This window comes from Colius striatus, chromosome 7, assembly GCF_028858725.1.
Source record: "Colius striatus isolate bColStr4 chromosome 7, bColStr4.1.hap1, whole genome shotgun sequence".
Lineage (NCBI taxonomy): Eukaryota > Metazoa > Chordata > Aves > Coliiformes > Coliidae > Colius > Colius striatus.
Window position 1 is genome coordinate 20,466,799 of NC_084765.1, and position 20,075 is coordinate 20,486,873.

At 41.8% G+C, this 20,075-nt stretch overlaps 1 protein-coding gene across 4 annotated transcripts in view; it reads right to left on the minus strand.

Annotated features, from left to right (window-relative positions):
• BBS4 (Bardet-Biedl syndrome 4) overlaps window positions 1-20,075 on the minus strand; it is a 45,012-nt gene that overhangs the window by 17,502 nt on the left and 7,435 nt on the right. For 2 of the 4 annotated variants that reach the window (XM_062000206.1, XM_062000207.1), the window contains exons 3-6: window positions 6,881-6,960; window positions 2,560-2,623; window positions 1,695-1,806; window positions 1,017-1,089 (exon numbers count right to left, since the gene is read on the minus strand). In XM_062000206.1, coding sequence (XP_061856190.1) covers window positions 1,017-1,089; window positions 1,695-1,806; window positions 2,560-2,623; window positions 6,881-6,960 — 329 coding nt within the window. Of the gene's footprint in view, window positions 1-1,016; window positions 1,090-1,694; window positions 1,807-2,559; window positions 2,624-6,880; window positions 6,961-20,075 lie in introns of those variants that run through there. The other 2 variants (XM_062000209.1, XM_062000208.1) reach the window with 2 other exon arrangements.

Sequence of the window (20,075 nt, forward strand, 5' to 3'; positions counted from 1 at the left end):
CAGCTTGCAGAACAAGGCAGCACAAGGGAAGAGCACAGGCTGTCTCTGCTTCCAGTGCTGAGCCAGGTATGGGAAATAACTAATCAAGATACTGAAATCTGCCTGCTGGGGTTGAAAAAGTCTAAGCATATATTGCAGGTAGCTTGGTTAGCTCAGGGAATGCAGACTTGAAAGAACACTCATGGTATAAAAGGTTTCTGAGTTGTCTGGCATAGGATAAGCTGAACAATGCCAAACATACCCTGGGATCAAGTCTGAATTTTAGACATACTGAGCACCAAAAGTACAGCTAGAGTCAGTGAGTGCCTGATATCTAAGGGATGAGATCATGTGCAGCAAACCTATCTTAGAAATAACACTTCTGCAGGCAAAATAGGCACCTGCAGAAGGCTGCCCATACATACAAACTGCAAGTCAAGTCCTCTCTCCCCCACTGTCACACCTTCCCCTTTGCAATGGGGAACGCTCTTCCTCCACTTTTTGTCTCCTATAGAAGAACTACTTTAATTATTGGTCCTGTAGCTATCAGCCTAGGTTTTGCCAAAACAGGCCATGCTTGGTAGGGAATGAGTAGCCCTCTCAGCTAGTTTGAGAGTAATCTTCTTTATCTGTGTTCTGTATTACAAAAGGATTCCCAATAACTCAAGTTTTAATGATAAGTGAGGGTTTCCAAACAGGTCAGTACCTTCCATAATTTTCTTAATGTGTATAAACATGGCTATATTCATGCTGATACTTTGCAAATCTCAAACATCTTGCTGGATTCTCTGTCTCCCAAGACAAGGCATTGGATTTTGCAGGCAGAAATGATGTCTTGCTCTTGTCAACCAAAGTGGATACAGCAGAGGCTGACCCATGCTCATGAAAGTGTGCTAAAAGGCACACATGAGTCTATGCTTAGAGCTCAGCCCTGCAGCTCCTCTGCTCAGGCAGCGGGAGCTCACCTCTGCTTGGAACAAGTTTGCAACTGCAGAAACATCCACATAAAACGATCTGCAATTCACTGAAACACTTACCCAGTCCTTTTCATCCAGTTTAGCTGCTTCATTGTACACTTCAATTGCTGCCTTGTGTTTCCCCAAAAGAAATCTGTGAAAGCATTTCAATCATTATTTTTTCTTGCTTTGAAACCCTGCTGTGCCACCACTATCACCTTTGCCAGTGAGAAATGATGCTACTCCAAAAGCCTGAGTGAGAAGCCCTGAGAAGTTTACAATCTCAGCAATATACAATCTGAGCATTGCTCCCTTTCAGGGCCAAACTCATCAATCCTGCAAGATGCTGAGGAACTTCCTTTACTGGAGGTGAAAGGAATGAACTCACAGGCTTTGCAGTCTGCCTTTATCCCAGAGGAAAAAGGCAGGTGATCTAACTGGACATTCAGAGACTGAAGGGGGTCTGTAGGGCAAGTTTACTCAGCCCAAGGGAGCACCCTTAGCTCTTGAGATAGAAATCAGTGTGTTGCCTCTCTTGCTTAAAGTACAAAGGAAAAGGAAATACAATAACAGCAAGGCAGATAACAGATATTCTCCTCTAAGGGTAGCCCAGGCTTCAAAAAGGTATCTCAAGTGTTGATAAGGAAGAAGAACTATTGGAATTAAGCAGCCTGGGATTTCATTTGATGCCTGGGAGAAAAACAAAACATGAAAGGTCCTGGGTGGCACATCAAAGAGAAACAATAAAATACCACTTACAGCGATCGTGCCACCTGCTTGAGGTTGTCAGCACTTCGAGGGTTCAGAATGGAACATGTCTGAAAAAGTTCAAGAGATTCTTGAATTTTCCCCTCCAAGCGAAATATCAAAGCTGTAAGACAACGTACACCAAGCAAATTAGTCCATTACCTGCAGAAAAAACATGCCTCTGACAGGAGGGGAAGAAGGGGGAGTACATATGTATTACAAAAACATCTATTTGGCCTTTGCCCCTCCTGCAGCAACCTCTGCCAGAAGCTGTGTCTGACAATACATGCAAAAGACTTGTGCATGCTTGAAAAAAATTCTGTTCTTTAGAATAAAGGCAGCTTTAAAACCTGGCAAATCACTCATTCAGAGGGAGTCTGGGGTTTCTCCCCTCAGCTTCTACAGCCTGCAGTATGTCCCTGGCTAACAAATCTCAGCTGTCACCCACCCACTTTGTATTGCAACACCAAGGTTTGGGATATACTATTTAGAGGACAGGGGGCAGGAGAGGAAGAGGAAAACCATTCTTAAAGGGAACTGTAAGACAGCAATCACCTGAGGTAAGTAGCTCTGACAGAAAACATGCATCTATTAGACAATCAAACACACAATCCAAGCACACACACACAGTGGAGGGCAAGAGCCCAGAAGGAACCAGCCAGTGACAAACTCATCAATATGGAAAAAAAATAAAAGCTAATGTATCCATCCATGTGAAAATGCCAAACATCAAAACTAGATCTAGCAAGAAGAAAAAAAGATGAATATTTTTAACATATTAATCTTGCATGTTTCTATCATCTGTTCTCCTTATTGTTCACTGTACCTCAACTTGCTTTAGCACAATTAAGACCTTGGGAGGCTTCCTGGGACATACCTTGAACGTAGACTGCATATTCACACAGCCCATGAGACTCCTGGAGCTGCTCTTTGATGACAGCCTGCAACCACAGAACCACACAGAATCACAGAACGTTAGGGGCTGGAAGGGATCTCGAGAGATCATCCAGTCCAACCCCTGCTAAAGCAGGTTAACACTGACAAAGTGCAGCCAAACACACTCCCTCACCAAAAAGCCTTGTTGCTGGTTCACTATTACCCAATTACTCAACTACAGCATGGCAGCTTCCAGGATAATATAAACCCTTACAGTAATTTAATAAAGGCAATGCCTATAGAAGAAAGTTAATTTCTGACTGACCAAATACTTTCTGCAACCTTAATTCGGATAATTTTTTGTATGTGCTACATAAAGTTGCGCTCGATCTCTGTTTATTGCAGAATGTCCTAAAATAACTGGAATGAAACCACCATGCAAAATGTTGATGGGCACAACTCTTCCTTATGTGATAATAACAGTGGTACCATACAGAAAATGAGAATTACAACATTCACTTAATCAGAATTTGCACTTGAAAAAATCAATATTAACCCAGAGCTTGAAGCCAGATGCTGCAAAAACCATATTTAAATGCTATAAAAGTTGTAAACTGTTATCATTTTAACAAAGCTAATGGCAGAGATACAGTTCTAGTTCCAGAAACCATAACCTCATCTATAATAAAGGCACTGGGCTGGAAGAGCTACAAGAGCATAGACAAGAGTGCAAACTTTAGCACTGTGTGTGAAGAGCACAGCACCAGGAATAATGCAGCCCTTTTAGTATTTCTCTGTTCATTCCTATTACCAAATATAATTAGATAATACCTGGGGAAAACATCACAAGGAATCTCTGAAAGTATCCTCTGCTGATAAGGGTACCTACCCTAGCTCCTTTGTGAAGAAATAAATTAAATTGGAGCAACTGCAGCTGAGTCAGTGAAAGAAAAATGAATAAATGACAAGTACATGGGAAAAGGAAAGGAAAAAAACCACTGTTGAAAATGTAAATTCGTGCTGGCTGAATTCATGCAGCTGACAGTTTCAGGTGCCAGTGTAGTGTGGCTGTATTCCACAGTCCCACATGACCCAGAATTAGAAAACTTGTCAAAAAGAGTCACTTTTGGGAGGATGAGCACATGACTACCAACCAAGCTCATAATTTCGGCTTCAAGACGCCTCTTTGGCTCCCAAGTGGAAAAGATAAAGGAGGAAAAGAAAGATTTCTGGGCCAGCAATAACCTGGTGCTCATCCAGCACTTCTGTCAGGTGTAGCATCAGCAACAGTCACTCCTGCCTCCGGAACAAATATAAATGAAGGACTTGAAAACAAGGAGGAAAACTGAACCTCAAATATAGCACATGGAAGAAAAGCAAGGTGAAGGCAAAAAAAGTCTTCCTGAGAATCTTCAATTGTAAAAAGAAAACTAAAGAGAGGAAGCAAGAAGAGGAAGTCTAGGTGCTCTTCCCCTCGAATCAGTATCTATTATCAATGTGTTATTATAGGACATTCAACTTAGACATAACCAAGCACCTTCTGAATATAGAGGGTACTCTATATTGCTCCATCTACATAAAAGCAGTTTCTCAGAGCAAGAGAGGGCAATAGAGAGCTATCTTTTAGAGAGATCTGATTAATTCTATAAGCCCTAAAAATTCCCATAGCTAAAGGCCTCAAGCTGAGAAATATGATCTGTAATCCCAGGTTTCCCTCCCAAGTTTATTTAACTTGCCGACAGTACTTAGACATACTGGCAAGAGATCAACCAGCATGAGCTATTTTAATTAATTAAAAGCATCTGGCAATTTCAGTAATTCCTTCTTCACATGTACTAGAAGAAGAAAATTTCTGTTGTGAAAAATAGTTAGGGGGCAGAGCTAGAACTGATGCTGCAAGCAGAAAACACCATTTACTAGCTTTACATCGAAAGAGCTGAGTGATGATCCCTGCTTAGCAGGGCTTGTTTCTCCTCCCTGCTTGTGCCATTGCAAGCGATGCTGAAGCCTCAGGCTCTAGCGGATGTTTGGGTAGAAGGAGAGGTGAATCAAACAGCCAGCATTATTAACTTCTCGCTGTAACAAGCAGTAAAATTTGCCAAAAGCTTAGTGACACCAAAATCATAGAATCATAGTATCACAGAATGGTAGGAGTTGGAAGGGACCTTTAGAGATCATTCAGTCCAACCCCCCTGCCAAAGCAGGTCCACCTAGATCAGGTCACATGGGAACACATCCAGGTGGGCTTTGAAGACCTCCATAGGAGACTCCACAACCCATCTGGGCAGCCTGTGCCAGGGCTGCTTCACCCTCACAGTAAAACAGGTTTTCGTTATGTTTAAATGGAACTTTTTGTGTTCCAGCTTCATCCCATTACCCCTTGTCCTGTAGCTTGGATACAATAGGAAAAAAATGATGCCCCAACTTCCAGACATTTGCTATTTAGATATTTCTAAATATTAATGAGATCCCCCCTCAGTCTCCTCTTCTCCAGACTAAACAGTCCCAGTTCCCGCAGCCTTTCCTCATAAGGAAGATGCTCCAGTCCCCTGATCATCTTGCTGGCCCTGCACTGGACTCTCTTCAGAACTTCCCAGTCCCTCTTGAGCTGAGGAGCCCAGAACTGGACACAGGACTCCAGATGAGGCCTCACCAGGGCAGAGCAGAGGGGGAGAAGAACCTCCCTTGACCTGCTGGCCACACTCCTCTTGATGCATCCCAGGATGCCATTGGCCTTCTTGGCCATGAGGGCACATTGCTGGCTCATGGTTAGTTTATTACCAACCATCACTCCCAGGTCTCTCTCTGCAGAGCTGCTCTGCAGCAGGTCAATCCCCAGCCTGTACTGGTGCGTGGGATTGTTCCTTCCCAGATGCAGGACTCTGCACTTGTCCTTGTTGAACCTCATGAGGTTCCTCTCTGCCCAACTCTCAAGCTGGTCAAGATCCCGCTGAATGGCAGCACAGCCTATGGGGAATCACACAGTCCTCCCAGTTTGGTGTCATCAGGGAACTTGCTGAGGGTACACTCTGTCCCCTCATCCAGGTCATTGATGAAGATGTTGAACAAGACTGGCCCCAGAACCAATCCCCGTGGAACTCCACTGGCCACAGGCTTCCAACTCAATTCTGTGCCACTGATCACCACCCTCTTCCAGCTTCACTTCAAAACTCCTGCTTTGTGAGACTCGAGGAAAAGCTTCGCTGACTTTTACTTTGACAGCTACTGCAAAGCTGTCCTGTCAAGCAAAAGAGTATTATCTGTCTTCTCTTGATTTTCCCCCATATTTTGCTTGCTTCTGTGACTGATGAAAATGTGGCCATTAGTGTTGCCATTACATCATCTACTTGGTTATTCTCTCTGTTTTCTGAGCTGTACATCTTTTCTGCACTCTGTTTCTATATTGCATCACAGAAACAGAGTACACAATCAGAGACCGAAAAAAAGCAGTCAGAGGGATAGAAAAGGGAAGAAATTTTCTGTTTAGATTGTTAGTCCAACTTTTATTTATATCTATTTAAATCAAGGTAGATTTAAACCAGCTGTGTTGATGATACAATACTCCAGCTCCATTAATTAAGAGCTAAATTAATTTCCTCTGGACTGCCATTTTTCCTATGCATCCCTAGTTCTCCAGTAGACACAAGTCCTGCCCAATCCATGTATTTCCGAAGCAAAAAAGCCCTTTCAGACCATCTTTGGACATGACAGAAACAGAAAAGCAACTCTCACTCCTCTCCTTCTGCCCGCTGGTGCATCATCTTCAATAGCTTGTGTTCATTTTATCAGGAAAACACAACTTAATAATAGATTTGCTATTTCCTTAGTCCACTTACCATTACAATCCCAAACAACCAACCACTTCCAAGCTATCAACCAAACCCAGGAGAAAATGAAGAATGCAATTGTGTAAAATGAAAGGGTTTTATTCAAGGGTAACCAAGATCTTTCTCTTTTTTTAAGACTTGGTAGTAACATTTTACTCAACTGAAGCGTTTTTTATAGCATCTCTAGCACCATTGAGAGAGCTACACTATGGATCTACATTATTACCAGTCAGGAAGATCCTATCTATCATTTGGAACAAAAGAGGTTTGCAATTCTTTCCATTTTCCATGCCCAGCTCACAGATTACTCCAGAGAACTGCACACATCGCTCCTGAAGGTAGCCAAGGATTTGAGAATGTGAAAATTATTTTACTTATATTTTCTCCTGGTCCCTTATTCCAAAAGGAGACAGTAAAGAGGATGGTTTGAAAACTGGTATGAAGACTGTCATTTCATAACATCAGTGAAACACTTCTGTCAAAAGCAGCTCTTACCTTACACTCATCGTAGTCTCGGCGAACATACAGCAGATAGATCAACCAGTTTTTCCTCTCTAGGATTGGTAAGTCTGGTGCTGTAAATGTAAAATATTAACAGAATACAGGACATAAGATTGATCAGCAGAGAACCTGGGTGCAGCACAAGAGCTGTTCTGAACCACCACATCTGCAAGCACGACACAGTTGACTCAAGAACTGCAATTGCATCAGGTGGTGCAATCAATCATTTGACTAGAAGCCTGGAGTGCGGACATATAAACCACGTCGGGTTATACTTTACTTCTCAAACTGATGGATAAAATGCATTGCACAAGATAGACACTAAATAAGTAAGACCTCTTAGCAGAAAATCACCACCTCAAAAGATTTGTGGCACCAGTCCCTTATGGTGCAGTTACTGAAGCAAACAGCTCAAAGAACCAACTACATATATATATTTCAATTCAACACTGATGCTGGTTTGGTAGAGCTGGTTCTTCCAGATATGCAAGAAGCGAAGGATATGAGTTGGATTCATATTTTGGAACTAGGGTAGAATAATCAAAGGCCTTTAAAATAAATTTCTGGGGGTAAATGAGAAGAAAACAGTTGATACACACAGAAGCAGATTCTGGAGATGTTGCCAGTATGAAGGTGTAAATAACTTAAAGAGGTCAAAATTTGTTTTTTGAAACCTTAAGTTACTATGACGCATGACAGGTCTGAGATACTGTGAAGGTACTGGCAGAAAAATGTATTTGATGCAGTGAAGGAGAAAGACTTGTGCTACCGCATTTCAATCCTAGGAGCTTGCAGCAGTAATTATAGCAAATCACGAATGGATGTTGCTTAGTGATATTCATGTTGGGTTTAAAAGTTTAACACACTGTTGTGCATTTCATTAAGGCTTGAAATGTATTGCTTGTTACTCCTTCCTACAGTTCAGATGCAGCGAATTGAGAGGTAACCATAGCAACTGGCAAAAAAAGCTCTATGTTTGCAAGTCAATATTATGACAGAAGTGCAGAAGCAAAGCAAGGCAAGGGCTGTTGTAGGAGCAGGGGCACTGGTGAGGGCAGTCCAGCACCAGGCCACCTTCTCCAGACCCATGGAGCATGGCACAGACCCACTTCACAATGGATATACGTGCTCAGCCAGTTGGCAGCATGGGTCATGATTAGATGTAAGCTGGAAGGACTGAATGGTGTCAGGAGCTGTTATCAGTGCAAAGAGTTTTAAAGTGCACGAGGACTGCACCTGCGGCGAGTAACAAACACATCTCTCCAGCACACTAGGCTCTCTCCCACAATTCACACCAAGCCTAGTATCACTGACAGCACTTAAAAACAACTAGAATTTCTTCAGCTGTTGAAGTTGAGAAAAAAATCTGTTAAGCCATTCTGGTTTTGTTGTTGGGTTTTGTTCTCAAATTCTAGAATATTCTGCTAGAGTTAGACTGGAGTTGAGATGTAAGTGTGCACACCAGCAATATAAGGTCAAATATCTTCTAAAGAAAGTTCAATTACTCTAAAAGCAAATAGAAAAATCACAGTCCAAACAAAACCGCAACCTAAACAAGCTAATTACAGAAATGCACACAGCAGGGATCCAAATGTTCCCAAATTCTCCTCTGCTGCGTAATACCTGGATCTTCATAAGGTATTTTTATATGCCTCTTTCCAGACCAGATTTATTGATTTCTGATGACTTTCTGTTTTCCATTCATCTTTCTTACAGCAAAACCACGAAGGGAAGAGTTGAGAGGCTGTACCGAAAAAAACAACATTTCATAAGCAGTCTGGAGTGCTGCTGCTCTGAAGCTCACTGAGGGGTTATTTAAGTCAGTAACAGATTTGTAATGACTTCTTTGTACAAGTTGTTACAGGTGTCAGGATTTGATAGAACTTTCTCTTCCGAGAAACACAGCACTTGTGCTACAAATGCAGCACAGAAAGCAGCAGCTGTCACGTGCATTTCCTGCATAGTGCCTCCTGGTGCCACTACCCAATCCAAAACACCAAACCACAGATCTGATACACCTGGGTACTTCCTTTTGTAAATATGGATTTAAGAGCAGACATTGCAAACTATTTAACCTTAAAGATTTCAGTTACAGGCAAAACAAAAGCATACTTGGACATCTTCTGCCACCACAGCTCAAAATCCTCCATCATTATACACAATGAAAATTCTCTTAAATAGGGGCTGATTAGAAAATGCTTAAGAACAAGAGAAAACAGCCTCAAGTTGTGCCAGGGGAGGTTCAGGCTGGATATGAGGAGGAATTTCTTTACTGAAAGGTTTGTCAGGCATTGGAATGGGGCGCCCAGGGAAGTGGAAGAGTCATCATCCCTGGAGGTGTTTAACAGATGGTTGGATGTTCTACTTAGGGAAATAGTCTAGTGCTTGATAGGGATAGGACAAAGGCTGGACTCGATGATTGTAAAGGTCTTTTCCAGACAAAACGATTGTTAGACATTCGCCACCTGATCTCCAATCATCTGTAGTGCACATCTGACTGAGAGGCCAAAAAAAATAGATCAATTTAAATGTTAAAATACAAAGAAAAGCTGTCTGCGGTGCATCACCAGCAGAGACGGGAAAGACTAATTTAGGTTAGAGCCTACACAAATGCTTTTCAGTAAGTTAAAAGATGGTATAACAGCAAGCAGATGGAAGATCCGTTGTTTAATTCCTGAAAGAAAGAGCTTTTTCACACTTTTAAGATCAGAGGGATATTGTACTCCTCTCCCACGTTACGGAAATGTCTGCTGAGAATACGGTTGGGAAGGAAGAAATGCTGAATGACAGAGTCAACACACAGTACTGAACTGCAAAAGCAAAAGGTGCAACAGATGTCACCTGCCTTCTGGGTCCAGGACTGTAAAAACCCACAGGTACTTGAAAGAGCTGGACTAGAGAGAAAACAGAGAAACCAAAATACAGCATGAGATATAGAAGTGGACGGCCGTCACATCTGCAGAGATAAAACAGTTCTGCTTCCCTGGGCAATCTGCTGAGCTAAGAGTAACTATGTGGAATAGGGAAAACATGTGGAGTTTTTACGTTCCTCATACTTGTTTGGAAATAGCAACAAACCCAACTCTCCCTTTTTCTTTTCTTCTTCCCTAAGATAAGCAAACATAAAAAACACCAACAGAAGAAAGCTGATACACTCCCTAAGTCTCATCCAAAAAGTAAATACGAATAGTTTGATTCCTTCTCTGAAAAAATTCAATATAAACACCAAAACCAAATACGACGTAAATCCCAGAGGACCAAGAAGAGAGGAAGTACATAGAAATTGTGAGAAAATTAATAAATCTGAGAATGGAACATGTCTGATGCCCAAAAAAGGGCTGTGAGAAGTAAAGGATTATTACTACACTCTATATTCTGTTCAGCTACAGAAAGAAGTAACGCAAATTATTTATACACCTCTCCAGAGTCACAACCATCTCTATCTGCACTTCTGTTTTTCCACAGAAGGTTTCTAAACAGGGGACAGTTGATGATTGTGGCTTTGTCAGGAGGAGCTGAGCACATTCATCAAGTTCCTGGAGCTGTCAACATTGTCATGTCCACCTTCTTCAATATACAGACCTTCAGAAGTTTCTCATATGTAACTACTGCAGATCATATGAAAACAACGCCATTCCTCATCACTCTTCACAGAACCCTTGCAAATAACCCAGGCAAGGGCAGGGATGCAAGGACTACAGCTCAGAAAATAGTAGTTTATACCATTCTATCAGCAAGGGGGAAAAAAAACCCGCCATTATTTTCTGTAAATCAGCCTGCTCAAGGGCCAGTCCAAGAAAATGCAATTATCCAAAAATTTGGTATCTACAGTGAAAAGGGTTGAGAACTTGCATATTTATCTTTTGGCCTCTCTTTTCCAGGGTTACAAAAGTCTAGTCTCATTAAGCAACTGTGACAGGGAGCCAGGCGCCAAATATATGATTAAATATCTTAGCCAAGAGACATGCCAGTTTCTTTGAAGTGTTTTGACTGAATTCCAAAGGGAATCCATCTGATTCGCCACTTCCTCGATGGCCAATGATTGATTGCACAGCCCACTTCCAGCCATGTGATTTTTCTTTCTGACAATGCTCCTTTAAGGAAGTCACTGGAGAGGAAACCCCGACAGAATTGGAGTAAGACCATCAGGTTTGTATTTGTGCTGCGCTATCATTGCTCTTTGCTTTTTTCATCCTCTTACAGATTTTCTCAAAAGACTGAACAAAAATATACTCAAGACTAATTCCCTTTTGTGCAAGCATCCCTAGGAAATTATTTTGTGCTTGCATCTTTACATTGGGTAATTATTTCTTAGGTATGAAGTATCAAACAGTGGGGTTTACATTAAATAAAAGGATTTTGAAATTGCTGTAAACAGAGAGAAGGGGAAAAAAAGCCCCAGACAGCTCCTATAAGATTTCAAAGGGGAAAAAATTGCTAAAACACTAGCCATCTTTTCCAAGAAATTGCCACTGCAAAGAGGCTACTTTTGTTGTGGACACAACCAGAGTAAAGTAGATTTCAAAATAACTGCAGAATTGCAGCCATGGAGCAGTTTTTCACCTTATTTTGTCCAATGTGCAAACTGTCAGCTGACTGGAGTACCCTAGCAGCCTTCCAGGGAAAAATGCAAGTCAGCTACGGATCTCTGGGGTGCAGAAGGACCTCAAAATCACGTTTTAGTCTCATCAGACTGAAAAAAAACCCAGATCAGAGCTGAGTCCTTCGTTCACCTCGGTTTACTAGAAAGAGTCTGAGCCTCGATTCACTCCCCATGCCTCTAGCTTTGCAACCCAACCTGCAGCAAACCAAGCAAGACCAGCAAGAAGAGCCTGGAAGAGAAGCAGAGAAGCAAAAGGTGAGAAGAAACTTTTATCAGATAAAAAATACACAATAACCTAAGCCACACATAACATACAACACAAAGAGAAGCCAGAAAATCTTCAGAAAAGTTATTAAGCTTTTGTTTGTTTGTTTGCTCTGCAAGTGGCTTCACAAACCACAGTCTGGATACACTGTGGCAGGTACATGGGTAAGATCATACAAAAGGCCTAATTTTGATCCTGACTCAACTGTCCCATTCTACAGTATAATTAAAAACTGCATATTGTCAAACAGTATTCAAACATATGGGTATTTTCTAAATTAATAACCACAGAGGTGATAACTCAATAGCAAAGTGTTACAATAGAGCCTTAAGAGAGCTGCACCAAAGGAGGATTTTGGTAGACTGCCTCTTGCTCTGAGGAAACCAAAATGAGGAGCTTTGCTGCGGCAGAGCCCTGTGGGAGTGAGGTGATCATCTCCATCACTAGGCAAGGTGTGCTCAGGCACAGAGGAGCAGGATTGAGCTTTTTGATTTGAGATTCATTTCCTATTTGAAAGTCATTCTGGTCATCGGCTTAATAGCAAACTAACATCAAGCGTTAAGGCATTTGTCTCACCACTGCAGGACAGCGCCCATGTCTGCTAGGAAACACATAGAAGTCTATCAAGACAAACCCTTCAATTCCCAACCCAGCCTCCTGGAGACATTTGCTGAAACAGAATCATAGAATCACTTTGGTTGGAAAAGACCTTTAACATCATCAAGTCCAAACAATGACCTAACACTGCCAAGCCCATGAATGCCAGGCTTACAAATATCCCCGCTTGAAGGGCTCAGGAAAGGTTTACTGTTGGTGGTTACAGTCCAAAAGGAAGCTTAGTGCTCTGAGAGCCATGTGAAATCCACAGTGAGAGGGAGAGAAAGGCACAGACGATGTCGGCTGTGCAGATCTCCTTATTGCCATGAGCTCCACAAGCTGGCGACGTGAGGAATGTTGCTACCATTTGTAACACCAGAGACGGAGAGAGACAACATTGAAGTAATAAGGTACAAACTCAAATAGCTAATATAAAACAATGTGCCACTGCCAAGGAATTGTGTCTTCCAAAGTAAGGTATGAATAACGAATAGAAAGCACTTTTGATATCAGGTTTTTTGATTTAAAAATAACAGATTGCCTTGATGTCAGAAGACCATCCTACAAATTCCTGGCTAGGCTGGTGCTCTGACAAATTGAACAGGAAATCCTCTTTCTTCCTCCAGATACTCATAGGCTTTTACTGAGCCTGTAGCAATATAAATACATTACAGCTTTGAAAGAAAAATTACCACAGGAACATTGGTCTCCCTACATCCAGATCCATCCTTGGAGCTTGAAAATGGAGGCATAATGTCTTCAAAACTCAGTAATGATGAAAGACAGCTCCCAAAGCTGCTACCCAGAGTAGGTTGTATATGCTGTATTTCACTCATCACATGTTGAGAACACACATACGTATTTGTGTGCATAAATAGGTGTTTGTGTGCACAAATGCCTGTAAAATGGATACAGGCAAAAAAAAAGAAAAAAGTCGAGAGCCCTTTCCTGTAACCATTCTCTCTGTTTAATCCTCTTCATCCAGTTTTCCCTTTTGCAAATTGCTGCGGGATCACCTTTAAATCAAACAATAAACCCATATGGATCCTCGGTATTCACAGTCAGCTGGGGTTAATAAAACTCATCATCTACAATTCTGAGGTAGGCAAGGAAGCCTTAATTCATAGCTGTGATCTTACTATCACATATTAATAGCTTCACCATAATCAGAGAAAACTGGAAGGAGGCTGAAAAACAGCATCAGGTTTAAACAAAAAAGCAGCATTTCTGAGTCTACACCTCCCCCTGCAGGAACACGAGCCAAAGCTGAATGAAAGAGCTGAAAAACTGTATCTTAAAGCTGATTTATGCACTAGGGCAAAAGAAAACAAGGGCATTTTCTGGTGTTAGTTTATATTGTATAAATTTTAAGAGTTGCTAGCTCAGACTTTAGTGTTTTTTCTGATTTAATATTTCAAGTTCTGAGTTACTCCAAATAAAAATGGTTTTCTTCACAAGATAAATATCCACACTGATTATTCAATATAAGTGTCTTCTAGTATGTGCTGCTGTTGTTTAAGGTAAAGCAGGAACGTCTGTCAATAAATATGTAGTTGTGACCCCTCCTCCAGACTTCCTAACACCGCAGCAAGGTTTCCAGTGGCAGAACCAGTCTGGTTACTGGGAAATCTCAGGCTGGTGAGAGCATTCTGCAACCCTGACCCTGCTTGATGAGGCAGAGGACATGACATATATTAGCACATTAGCCTAACTATTAGTACACAAATAATAGTATTTTTTGATTAGAGTCTAAAATTTGATTCAAACAAATAACACTGGGGTGAAATTCAGTAACAAATGAGTACTTTAAAAAGGAACTGGAAAAAGTATAATCTTTATTATTTGTCAAAACTGAAGGTCCATTTCCCCTGTAAGAGTCAATTTTGACCATCAGCACTGACTCCTGAGCAGAGACATACTCTGAACAGAAGGAAAACAAGGATCTGGAAGAGCTTTTGCTATTTTTGCTTTAAAATGCAAGCTGACCTAGAAAAAAAAAAATAGATAGATTCACACAACAGTTCTCAAATCCCTGAGGATGCAGACATGATGCGTGGAGATACTCAGGCTTCAAGCCCTGGCATAGCACCCAAACCATTATCTTCTCCATTTAAATGATTTTTTTTTCCTGCTTGATGGCTTGAATTCTTGTAGGCAAGAAAGAAGAGTGGGCTCCCTCCAGGTGTGGATTTGGGTGCTGTTTCTAAATAATGGAGGTAGAGCACACCACTGCAGAGGGCTTCTGGATAAAACAGCTTATAAATAGCCTAGATGTCAGATATCAGCTGGTGACTACTCACTATCTCCTCCCACAGCAAAACAGGGATGGAAGGTATTTCCCACCCACACACAAATGAAGAAACATGGCTGTAGGCATTCCCAAAATAACCCATGTAACCGGCTTCTCATTAAATCCAGTATCAGGAGCATGGTAGTTTGGGGATTTCCAGCCTAATCCTTCCTTTAGCTTAAATTCTTAGCTTAGTCTTTTTCTGTCTACAGTGAGGTATTTTACACAGAAATTAAAAGTTAAATCATTATAAGGTATTTGTAAGAAAAAGTTTTCCTCTTAAAAAGCAAAATAAAATTATAATGGAGAGAGGAACATAATCCAGCCCTGACAGGCTTTGAAACTTCCCTCTCAATAGGGAGTTAACACCTAGAACCAGTCCTTGTTTCATCCACTCACAAAGGAGAATATTCTATCACAAGCATACTATATTAGAACAATGTAAATATAAAAAATATAGAAGTTGGTATTGCAAACAATTCAGCACTCCCTACTACAAGACCCTGTTTTTTGAATGTGCAAACTCCTTCCAGGCTTGTTGCCTCAAGCTGAAATTTTCCAGGTTGATGTCTGTCCCAGGAGGAATAGTGGCCTTTGCAGCCTTCACTTCTCCCTACTGCACCAATGACTTGATGTCACAGTCTCTAATTACACGAGCACACCTGCAACTACAGGAACACTCCAGTATTTTCACCAGGTGCCCTGCCTCCTTCTAATGATGATGAAATACAGAAATGAATCAAGGTTAGACAGTGATAGAAATAATTGAGAAATATTAATAAAACACTGACTAAATCCCAGGACTCGGCAGTGTCTGTTAGGCAGATTAAAACATCCCTGGCAAACGGGACAGACTCTGGAAGCAGTGAATGAACAATCTCTTAAGATACTGTAAAGCTGCCCATGAGACAAGAAACCTCACTCCAATTTCTGTTCCAAAGCTGGAAAAAAATCACCTAACCAGGCTTCCTGAAGGCAGCCGCTATATGCCCAGGCATCAGTTTTGGCTGTACAGCTTGAAGGACATGACAGTTAGTGTCTCTGGCCAGCGCTGGCTGCAGTGTGCACGATGGGCAGCAGCTGAGCTCTGTCCCTGGGAGTGCTGCACCATGTGTATCTCTGAAAAACCAAAAAAACAAGCACTAGGGAACTCGAAATGTCTTCCTGAGAAGCATTCTCTCTCTCTTAAGAGACTAACATATAATACATAGCTTGAGTACAACACAGAAGAACTGTGCAGCATCACAGAATTTATCTGTGAGATTCATTAGCTGAAGATAAACACAGCTGTCTATCCACTGACAAACAGGGATACCTTTTATTTCAAAAGTCCTCAGTGAGCTGTTCCTTTTTCAGTGAGTTCCATCATTCCTGTGCAACAGATGATGTTGGAGAGCTGAGCTAAAGTCAACATGTAATTATGTCACTAAAGACTCAAAGGCTTTATTCAATTTGCACACATGACATTAATTCTTGTATTTAGCAACAGGACAAGGGGTAATGGGATGAAGCTGGAACACAAAAAGTTCCATTTAAACATATGGATAAACTATTTCACTGTAAGGGTGAGGGAGCCCTGGTACAGGCTGCCCAGAGGGGTTGTGGAGTCTCCTTCCTTGGAGGTCTTCAAGGCCCGCCTGGACATGTTCCTATGCAACCTGATCTAGGTGAACCTGCTTCTGCAGGGGGGTTGGACTAGATGATCTCTAAAGGGCCCTTCCAACCCTACCATATTCTACGAATTCTAACACTCTTGAGTGGAATGCGTCTCCTTTTACTTAAGTGTCTGAAAATTAAGATATCTGAGTTACTTGCCTTGGGTAAAGGGGAGGAACAGGCATCCTTGGGGAGTGATTCATTGCATCCCAAGACAGGTGGCTGGGAGAGGTCAAATTAATGGCATCAGATGGGATTTCTGCCAACTAGAGACAGAGCACAGCTGATCTGCTGAGACCTGCTCTACATTGGAGATATGTCAATTCAGAAAGATGGATCCCACCCTTCCTAAATTTGTTACTTAATATTTCTATAAAATTATTTTTCCATTCACAATAGGAGATGCCATTTTATTTGTAAGGAGCACATCAGAAGACAAACATGAAGCTGAATGCTTTTAAGTACAAAAAGAAGCTTGCCTAGCACCAAGGACTTGCAAAGCAACTTCAAAAAATAAATGTACCAATTTAAATGTCATCCTCAAGTAACGTGTTGCAATTGTACAATTAGATCCTCTAAAGCTGAGCTATCGTACTTCACTCTCTTACTAATCTTAATCCACTGTAACATATTTCTTAACTATCAAATTATCAAAAGACACACAGATTGTACTTGTTTTCTACAAGAGGTGGCACTTTTATGGCACTTTTCATTGCCTAATTAAGTTTCCAACAGGTTTAAGAGGCAGATACCGATATTCCACTTTATAAGAGGAAATGAAGCAGGCTGACAACTGCCAAAAGACATACAGCCAGAATTGAAACTATGAATCTGTGGATTTAAAAGTTAGGACTAAAGTTTTACCATGCTACTAGTTTAGACAGAAAATTATTTGCAAAGGGCTCCCTGTTCCTGTCCTCAGTGGACACTCACAAGAGGGCAGAGCTGTGCCAGCACACTCAATTGAAATATTACCATTTCTTGTGAAGCAGGCATCACTGGGCTATTACTCTACGGAGAAGAGGATGAAGTATATGATACAATTTAATTACCCAAAAATGATAATTCTATGGGGTTTTTTTTCACTCTGTTAAAAACTAACAGCTGTGAACAAAGCACACAGCACTACTGCCCTCTTATTGCAGAGAGACAAAAATATTGAATTCTCTCATACAAAACAATGATGTAATTGCCAAGTAATCCATGTTATTTAGAAACCATTTTCTACCCACAGGGTTGCAGTATCAAATGGGCTAAAAGATCTTGGCTTCATATGGGCAAATGGAAACAAGATGCTCCATACAGATACCAGAATTGTGTTTGCTTCCCCATAACCACAATATTTCCACTACCATCTTTTATTTTTGACATATTTAAAAGTATTAATTAATTTCACTCAAGGGGGTTGTTTTTATCTGTATTTCTCAGGCAGCTTCATTCCTCCAAGTTCAAAGGCAGCTTTGATGCTGGCTCAAAAAATGAATTCATATTGATTTAAGAAAATGTATCAGGAACTCAAAAATTATAAGCTCTGCAAGCACACAGAATCTACTCCTTAGGCTACAAAAAAGCTCCTGCTCTTCAGAGTGCTCGAGCCATTAAAATATTTACAGGATCCCTTCAAACATCTGCAGGAACAAGAGGGATCCCCACTGGCTCGATCATGTGAGCAGGAGTCACCCGGAAAGTGAGAGAGGTGCATTTTCAGAGGGACAGATGAGGAAAAGCCACTTATCTACCTCTGCATAACCTGGAAGTTACTTATTATCTAACAGTCCCATTTTGAGATTGCTTATCATCATGAGCTCTTCCTAAACAAAGTCAATATCCAATAAAATGAGCTTTACTGCCCAGCAAATCAGCACGTGCAATTATTCTTTTCTTAGAACCTGCTGACCCTTGGTTTCAAGGAGCACCCACATGAAAAGAATAGCACAAATAGTATTTAAGCTACATGCTGACATGGGGTTTAGCTGGACAAGAATAACAACCCCTGCTTGAGAAAATTCAATAAACAAAAGAAACTACACCAGTAAGATGCAAAATACCATGTCATTGGCATCCATGCAAACACCAGGTTTCTGTCAGGTGGTAGAAACATGGTAACATGGTCACCTCCATCCCTGGAAAAGTGATGGAGCAACTCATCCTGAATGTTATCACTGAACATATGAAGGATAAGATGGTTATCAGGGGCATGCAACATGAATTCACCAAGGGGAAATCCTCTTTGACTAACCTGATATCCTTCTATGAGTGCATAACCAGCTGGCTAGATGAGGGGAGAGCAGTGGATGTCATCTACCTTGACTTCAGCAAGGCTTTTGACACTGTCTCCCATAACATCCTCACCAGAAAGCTCAGGCAGTGTGGCTTGGATGAGTGGACAGTGAGGTGGATCGAGAGCTGGCTGAATGACAGAGCCCAGAGGGTGGTGATCAATGGCACAAAATCAAGTTGGAGGCCTGTGGCCAGTGGAGTTCCACAGGGATCGGTTCTGGGGTCAGTCTTGTTCAACATCTTCATCAACAACCTGGATGAGGGGACAGAGTGACCCTCAGCAAGTTCCCTGATGACACCAAACTGGGAGGACTGGCTGATTCCCCAGAGGCTGTGCTGCCATTCAGCGGGATCTCGACCGGCTTGAGAGTTGGGCAGAGAGGAACCTCATGAGGTTCAACAAGGACAAGTGCAGAGTCCTGAATCTGGGAAAGAACAACCCCATGCACCAGTGCAGGCTGGGGTCAACCTGCTGGAGAGCAGCTCTGCAGAGAGAGACCTGGGAGTGCTGATTGATAATAAACTAACCATGAGCCAGCAATGTGCCCTCGTGGCCAAGAAGGCCAATGGCATCCTGGGATGCATCAAGAAGAGTGTGGCCAGCAAGGTCAAGGGAGGTTCTTCTCCCTCTCTACTCTGCCCTGGTGAGGCCTCTTCTGTAGTTTTGTGTCCAGTTCTGGGCTCTTTAGCTCAAGAGAGACAGGGAAGTTCTGGAGAGAGTGCAGCTCAGGGCCACCAAGATGATCAAGGGTATAGAAGGAAAGGCTGCGGGAACTGGGGCTGTTTAGTCTGGAGAAGAGAAGACTGAGGGGTGATCTTATTAACATTTATAAATATCTAAAGGGTGGGTGTCAGGAGGTTGGGACATCCCTCTTTTCTATAGTAGCTAGCAACAGGACAAGGGGTAATGGGATGAAGCTGGAACACAAGAAGTTCCATTTAAATATAAGAAAAAACTATTTCACTGTTCAGGTCAGGGAGCCCTGGCACAGGCTGCCCAGAGGGGTTGTGGAGTCTCCTTCCTTGGAATTGTTCAAGACCCATCTGGACATCTTCCTATGCAACGTGATCTAGGTGAACCTGCTTCTGCAGGGGGGTTGGACTAGATGATCTCTAAACGTCCCTTCCAACCCCTACCATTCTATGATAACTTGGGAGCCACGAAGAACTCCCTCATTAGCACAGTTTAAAATCAGGATACAATCACAGCTTTAAAACTCACATTTACACTTCCCTATTCCTATTATCTGCAATAGCCAAATCGAACTTTGTTATTCCTCAGAAAGAGACACAGAGCACTTGCATGTTTATTGCCAATAAACCTATTTCATCAGCTGTTTCACTCTTAGGACAGTAATTTGCTTTGTCTCTGAAATGAAGAATGTAATAAAAGCAGAAAGAACTTCATTTCCTCCTGCAGCAGTGCACTCTGCCTAGTGAAGATACAAGGTGAAGGAAGTCATGCTGCCTGTAGTGGTGAAGGCTGTTACAGATGAGC